Below are 7520 nucleotides of genomic sequence, written 5' to 3' on the forward strand. Positions count from 1 at the left end.
GTGAGGGAAAAGAGAGGGAAACATGAGGGGAAAAGGGCAGGAAATGTGAGGGGGAAATGTGAGGGGAGAAGGGTAGGAAATGTGAGGGGAAACAGAGGGAAACCTGAGGGGAAAAGAGCAGGAAATGTGAGGGTAAAAAGGTGGGAAACATGAGGGAAAAATGGAGGGAAACGTGAGGGGAAAAGGGCAGGAAATGTGAGGGGAAAAGAGAAGGAAACCTGAGGGTAAAAGCCAGGAAATGTGAGGGTAAAAAGGTGGGAAACATGAGGGGAAAATGGAGGGAAACGTGAGGAGAAAAGAGCAGGAAATGTGAGGGTAAAAAGGTGGGAAACATGAGGGAAAAATGGAGGGAAACGTGAGGGGAAAAGGGCAGGAAATGTGAGGGGAAAAGAGAAGGAAACCTGAGGGTAAAAGCCAGGAAATGTGAGGGTAAAAAGGTGGGAAACGTGAGGGGAAAATGGAGGGAAGCGCGAGGGAAAATGGCCGACGGTCCCTCAGCCATCCAGTCCCGGACGGATGCACCCTCCCTGCCAAAACCACGTACAAATTTTGCCTTTTTGATTTTTTTATTGATTTTTTTCCATGAAAAATACAAAGAGTCGAGTCCAGGGGTGGGGGCCGGGGGGGTCCCGGTCCCCTCCGAGGGGTCCCGCAGTGCCACAAGGGGGTCCCTGGGCACCTTTTGTCCCCGCGTTGGGCCCCCCAAAAATGGGCCGGGGCTGAGGTGGGGACCCCTTATTGCTACTGAATTGGGGGTCCCCTGGCCCCCTCCCCAAATTCCAGGGCTGGATCCCTGGGAGAGGGGGTGGGGGTCAGAGTTTGGGGGGGGGGGTGATGGCGGATCTGGACACGGGGGTCGCTCCTAAATATTTATATTAATAATAATTAAAACTACAAGAAGCTTCACACAGGCACGACACAAAAAAACCAGGAGCTGGGATGGGTTTGGGGAAGGGTCTGGGGGGAAAAAAGAGGGTCCCGGGGAGTACCAGGATCAGGGAAAAATCAGGGAAGAATAGGAAATAAATGGGAAATAAACCACTGAAAAGTGAGAAATTATCCCGACGGCGAAGGGAAAATAAATAAGAATCGCAATAATAATAATAATAATAACAACATCAATAATAATTAATAAGAATAATTAAGAATAATTAAGAATACACCTCCCCATAAGGAGTCTGGGGGAACTCAGGGTTGGGGCTTTTCAGGTGGGGTTCCGCCCTTTTTGTTTTTGGACAGGAGGCTCCAAGTGGAGTAATTTGGGGCAAAAATTGCCCATTTTGGAGAATTTGGGAAGGGAGGGGGGGGAAGTGTGACAAGGCACATCCCCTCCCTCCCAGTTTTGGGGGTACCAGAGCAATCCCTGGCATCTTAGTGCCACTGACCCCCCCAAAACTTGCCTTGATCGCTCTTGGGGTTCACAAGCTGCTTCCAAGGAACTCGGGGAGCACAAAACAGGTTCTCACCCCCTCTGGAAAGGCGATTTTGGGGATTTCGGGGGATATTTTTAATATTCTGCTATAAAAATAGATGGATTTGGGTCGGCGGCTCCCGAGGAGTCACCGCTCCCGGCGCCAGTCACGCTCCTCCTTACCTGACAAACGGCTAACAGGTCTAATTAAACACGTGATTAATCCTTGTTTTTGTTCTTCCTCCCCAAAAATTCCTCCCCCTCCCCCGGAAAATTAAGGAAAAACATGGAAAGAAGGAGAGAGCGAGAAGACGCGCCCCCCCCCCCACCTCCCCGCTGGAGTCCTGGAGTGGAGGGAAGGGGGGGCACAGCCCCCACCTGGACACACCTGGATCAGGTGAAGGGGGGGCACCGCTCCAGGTGGTCCGGCCACTGCCGGAGTGGTGGGGTTTGGGGTACCCGGGGTGGGGGGTCCCAGGTGTGTCCACAGTGTCCTGGGGGGTCTCCAGGGCCCCTCCCAGTGCCCTGCAGCACCTGGAGGAGTGCTCAGGATGCCCGTCGGGGACAGGTGAGGGTGTCCAGGTGTCCGGGCTGTGCGTCAGGTGTCCCCCCCGTGGAGGGGGTCTCCGGGGTCTCCACGCTGTCTGCGGCGCTCACGGGGTGTCCCCACGGTCTCCAGGTGCTTTTCTGCATCCTGGAGATCCAGGATGTCCTTGGTGTCCATGGAGGGGGTGCCCAGGACCTCAAGGTGGGTTCCTCCATGATCTCCGTGGTGCTCATGGGGGGGGACCCTGAGGTCTCCAGGATGTGTTTGGTGCTCATGGGGGTCCCTGAAGGTCCCTGAGGGTCCCCAAGGTCTCCAGCTGGGTTCCTCCATGATCTCCATGGTGCCCATGGGGGGGACCCTGAGGTCTCCAAGTCTTCATGTGGGTTTCTCCATGGTCTCCATGGGAATCCCTGAAGATCCCCAAGGTCCCCAAGATCTTCCGTTGGGTTTCTCCATGGTCTCCATGGTGCCCATGGGGGTCCCTGAGGGTCCCCAAGGTCTCCAGCTGGGTTCCTCCATGATCTCCATGGTGCCCATGGTGGGGACCCTGAGGTCTCCAGGATGTGTTTGGTGCTCATGGGGGTCCCCGAGACCTCCAGCCGAGTTCCTCCATGGTGCTCATGGGGGTCCCTGAAGGTCCCCAAGATCTCCAGTTGGGTTTTTCCATGGTCTCCGTGGTGCTCACGGGGGTCCCTGAAGGTCCCCAAGGTCCCCAAGGTCTCCAGTTGGGTTTGTCCATGGTCTCCATGGGGGTCCCTGAAGGTCCCCAAGGTCTCCAGCTGGGTTTGTCCATGGTCTCCATGGGGGTCCCTGAAGGTCCCCAAGGTCTCCAGCTGGGTTTGTCCATGGTCTCCATGGGGGTCCCCAAGGTCCTCAAGGCCCAGCTGGCTTTCTCCACGGTGCCCACAGAGGGGGTCCCCAAGACCTCCAGCCGAGTTCCTCCACGGCGCTCACAGAGGGGGGGTCCCCACACCCCCACACCCCGACAGGAGACCCCGCAGCCCCCCCGGGCGGGGACAAACCTCAGGCCTTGTGCTGCTTGGTGGTCTTGAAGGACACCTGGAGCACGCGGTCGCCCAGGCGGTAGCCGTTGAGGCTGGCGATGGCCATGGCCGCCTCCTCGTAGTTGGTCATGGTGACGAAGCCGAAGCCTTTGCACTTGTTGGTGGCGAAGTCGCGGATGACCTTGACGTTGGTGACGGCGCCGAAGGGCCCGAAGAGCTGCCACAGGACGCTCTCGTCCGCCTCGGGCGCCAGGTTGTAGACGAAGATGCACCAGCCCGGCCCGGGGGTCCCCAAGCCCACCCCGGCCAGCGCCGGCACCGCCTCGATGGCCAGCGGGGAGAACCTGGGCAGCAGCGACAGCGGGCTGGCCCGGGGTCAGCGCGGGGGTCCCGGGGTCCCCTCCTGCGCCGGGAGGGTCCCCAGGCGGAGGGGAGGGGGGTTTTGGTGGGGGGTTTGGGGGGGGGCGTTACCTCTTCACCCCGTAGGCCACGTTCAGCAAGTTGTCCAGTCTGGGGGGGATCAGAGGATGTTAGTGGGGGACAACGGGGGGTCCCAGTGCCCAGGGGGGTCCCACCCCCAGAGCCCCCCTCTGAGCACTCCCAGGGTCCTTGGGGTTTCTGTTCCCACCCGCTTGGACCATCCCAGGACCCCCAGTGCCTCTGTTCCCATGGGGGTCCCACCCCTCCGACCCCCCAGCACCCCCATTCCCGGGGATATCCCTCTCCAGCATCCCCATTCCCGGGGGTCTCCCCCATTCCCGGGGGTGTCCCCCCATTCCCGGGGGTCTCCCCCATTCCCAGCCCCCCAGGGCCCCCATTCCCGGGGGTGTCCCCCATTCCCGGGGGTCTCCCCCACCGCCAGCCCCGTCGCTCACCGGAAGCGCTGCGGGGGGGGGTGCAGGGTCCCGTAGCGCCGGGCTCCGGGGCAGAGGCTCAGCAGGGCCCCCCCCGATTTCTGCCCGGGGGTGTTGGCGAACTTGACCGTGATGGGCTCAGCGGCCCCGAGGGGCTTCTGCCCGTGCAGCCCCCGCACGGCCTCCTCGGCCTCCACGCGCTTGTCGAAGCGGATGAAGCCCACCCCCCGGGACACACCTGCGCAGGTGACACGGGGATCGGGGACAGCCCCCCACGAAACCCCCCAAAACCCCCTTCCCGCCTCGCCCACCCACAGATCCTAAAGGATTGCTGGGTAACCCCCCAAGGGGAGCCCCACCTCTCCAGACCCCCCCCAGAACCCCCCAGGACTCCCATTCCCAGGGATGTCCCATCCCCCAGAACCCCCCAGGACTCCCATTCCCAGGGACGTCCCACCCTCAGGACCTCCAAGAAGTGTCCCACCTCCCCCAGGACCCCCAGGATCCCCAAGACCCCCCACCCCAGGGATGTCCCACCTCCCAGGAGCTCCCAGGTGTGTCCCACCTCGCCCAGGACCCCCAACCCAGGACTGTCCCACCCTCCCAGGAGTGTCCCACCTCCCCCAGGACCCCCAGGACCACCCACCCAGGGATGTCCCACCCTCCCAGGAGTGTCCCACCTCCCCCAAGACCCCCAGGACCCCCCAGCCCAGGACTGTCCCACCCTCCCAGGTGGCCTCACCTGTGACCTGGTCCACGAGGATGCGGGAGGTGATGATGCGGCCGTACTGGGAGAAGAGCTGCTCCATCTCCTTCTGCCCCATGGCCTTGGGCAGGCCGCTCACGTACAGGTTGGCATCGCGGATGGAGGCGGAGCTGGGCCGGGCGTAGGACACCTGGGGGGACAGGTGAGCCCTCGGGACCCCCAGGGGACACGGGCAGGGCTGCCCAGGCCTTCCACCCACCCAAAGTGCCCTGCAAGTGCCCCCCTGTAGGATCCCACCTGTGCCTCCCCCACCCCGGAAGCCCCCCAGGTGCCCACCCCCATGTCCCCAGGGCACCTTGATGGTCTTGGTCTGCAGCTTGAGGCCGTTGAGGGCCCCGATGGCCCTGTCGGCGTCGCCGGCCTCCACGTAGTTGACGAAGCCGTAGCCCAGGCTTTGCCCTGGGGCACGGTGTCACTGTCACCGCGGTGGCCCTGTCCCCTGCGCTCCCAGAGCCACCCCCGTCCCTGTCCCCACTCTGCTCCCACCCCTGTCCCCCAGATCCACGGCCACCCCCCAGCCTCGCTGTCCCCGGGTCCCCATGGATGTGGCACTCAGGGTCACACCTGTGGGGACAGGGACACTGGGGTTGTGGGGCAGTGCGGGGACACTGAATTGTCCCTGCTCCCACTGAATCTATCCCTGTCCCCACAGGTCCCCGTGTCCCCTCTCCCTTCCCACGTCACTGTGTCCCATTTCACCATGTGCTGTGTCCCTTGTCCCACTGCCCGTGTCCCTGTGGTCCCATCTGCCACACCTTACATCCCCGTGTCCCTGTGCCCTGTCCCTGCCTTTTGTCCCCATGCCCCATCCCTGTCCCATGTCGGCGTGCCCTGTCCCTGTCCCATGTCCCCATGCCATGTCCCCATGCCTTGTCCCTGCCCCGTGTCCCTGTGCCCTGTCCCTGCCCTGTGTCCCCTGCCCTGTCCCCTGCCTGTCCCCGTGTCCCCTGCCTTGTCCCCATGCCCTGTCCCCGTGTCCCCATGCCCTGTCCCCTGCCTGTCCCCATGTCCCCTGCCTGTCCCCTGCCTGTCCCCGTGCCCCGTCCCCTGCCCCATCCCCTGCCTGTCCCCTGCCTGTCCCCGTGTCCCTGTGCCCTGTCCCCGTGTCCCCTGCCTGTCCCGTGTCCCTGCCCCGTCCCCTGCCTGTACCGGTGACCTTGTCCCGGACGAGCTTGCAGGACTCGATGTCTCCGAGGCTGCCGAAGAGGCTCCGCAGCTCCTCCTGGCTCATGGACTGCGGCAGGTAGTTGACGATCAGGTTGGTTTTGCTGTCGTCGGCCACGGGGGGGGGACCCGGGGGGGCCCCGTTGGGCAGCGCTGCCGCCACCCCCGGGCCTGGCACGGCCACCACGGGCACGGGGACGGGGACAGGGCCGCAGCCCGACGGCCCCGCGGCGCTGGGAGCCTGGGCCTCCACCGTGCTCAGGATCTGCTGGGGGGACAGCGGGTGTCACAGGGGGTCACCGCGGCCACGGGGACACCGCGGGGACGGGGACGGCGCGGACATGGCGACGGCGAGGGGACGGAGACAGCGGGATCGTGGGGACGGGGACAGCGCCGGGACACGGGGACAGCGACAGCGAGCTGGGGAGGGGACACGGACACGCTGGGGACAGGGACAGCGGGAGGCGGGGACAGCGGACGGGGGACAGTGACACCCGGGTGGGGCCATGGGGGACAATCCCCCCATTGTGCGGCAGCGCCCCCGCCCCTTCCCCCCCTCCCCAATAGCGCGGGGTGGGTGACAATGGCCCTTTGTCACCGGGTGATGGGGACACCCGGGGCCACCAGCCACGGCCCCGGGGGGCGTGGGGACAGCGACACGCGGGGACAGCGACACACGGTGCAGCTGCAGGAACATCTGGGGGGTCCCGGCGAGCAGGTGGGGGCCCAGGTGCGCTGGGGGGGCCCAGGTGAGTCTGGGGGGGGCCCAGGTGAGTCCAGGGGGGGTCCCAGGTGAGCCCGGGGGTCACAGCTGAGCTGGGGGGGTCCCAGGTGAGTCTGGGGGGGTTCCAGGTGAGCCAGGGGGTCCCGGCGAGCAGGTGGGGGCCCAGGTGAGTCTGGGGGGGCCCAGGTGAGCCGGGGGGGTCCCAGATGACCTGTGGGGGTCCCAGCTCAGCTGGGGGGTGTCCCAGGTGAACCCAAGGAGGGCCCAGGTGAGCCGTGGGGGTCCCAGGTGAGCTGGGGGTCCCAGGTGAGCCGTGGGGGTCCCAGCCGAGCCAGGGGGGTCCCAGGTGAGCTGGGGGTCCCAGCTGAGCCATGGGGGTCCCAGGTGAGCTGGGGGTCCCAGCCGAGCCAGGGGGGTCCCAGGTGAGCCGGGGGGGTCCCAGCCGAGCCAGGGGGGTCCCAGATGAGCTGGGGGTCCCAGGTGAGCCGTGGGGGTCCCAGGTGAGCCGGGGGGTCCCTAGGTGCCGCGGCGCTCGGGGGCACTCTGCAGCCCCCCGTGTCTCCGCATGTGCCACGTCAGGGAGGCGCGCTGGCGGCAGCGGTACCCGCACACCTCGCACCTGGGGGGGCAAGGTGGGCGTCAGCTGTGCCCGGGGACCCCTCCCCGCCCTCCTGGGGGGGCAGGACCCCCCCCCACAATGCGGTCACTCACTGCAGGGGGGTCTCCCCGGTGTGGGTCCTCCTGTGCACCTCCAGGTGGTTCTTGCGCTTGAAGGACTTGCTGCAGGTGTCACAGGTGAACTCCCGCACACCTGGGGGCACAATGGGGGGTCTGGGGGCTCACCTGAGAGGTGGCCCAGTGCCAGCCCAGGTGAAAGCTCTTGCTGAGGAGGGAGCAGGATTTTGGGGGCACAGAGGGGGGGGTCTGGGGGCACACCCGCACTCACCTGAGTGCACGCCCACGTGGCGCCGCAGGTGCTTGGCCAGGTGAAAGCTCCTCCCGCAGCCGGGCTGGGGGCACACCTGGCGGCGGCCCCGGCGCTGCTCCGGG

General features: G+C 65.2%; 1 protein-coding gene across 2 annotated transcripts; it reads right to left on the reverse strand.

The window, feature by feature from the left end:
- Positions 1 to 569: 569 nt before the first annotated feature.
- On the reverse strand, positions 570 to 6419 carry LOC121363605 (ELAV-like protein 3). Of its 2 annotated transcripts, none has more exons than XM_041486042.1 (6): positions 5732 to 6419; positions 4878 to 4981; positions 4559 to 4712; positions 3838 to 4054; positions 3434 to 3472; positions 570 to 3306 (listed from the first exon to the last, which is right to left on the reverse strand). In XM_041486042.1, the coding sequence occupies exons 1-6, from the start codon at positions 5811 to 5813 to the stop codon at positions 2982 to 2984; spliced, it is 921 nt and encodes a 306-aa protein (XP_041341976.1). In that variant the 5' UTR covers positions 5814 to 6419; the 3' UTR covers positions 570 to 2981. The 2 variants fall into 2 exon arrangements, with proteins under 2 accessions (XP_041341976.1, XP_041341975.1); XM_041486041.1 differs by having other exon boundaries at positions 570 to 3327.
- Between the last annotated feature and the right edge of the window lie 1101 nt (positions 6420 to 7520).

The sequence above is a fragment of the Pyrgilauda ruficollis genome, unplaced genomic scaffold (genome assembly GCF_017590135.1).
Source record: "Pyrgilauda ruficollis isolate IOZ18807 unplaced genomic scaffold, ASM1759013v1 scaffold739, whole genome shotgun sequence".
In the NCBI taxonomy this organism is placed as follows: domain Eukaryota; kingdom Metazoa; phylum Chordata; class Aves; order Passeriformes; family Passeridae; genus Pyrgilauda; species Pyrgilauda ruficollis.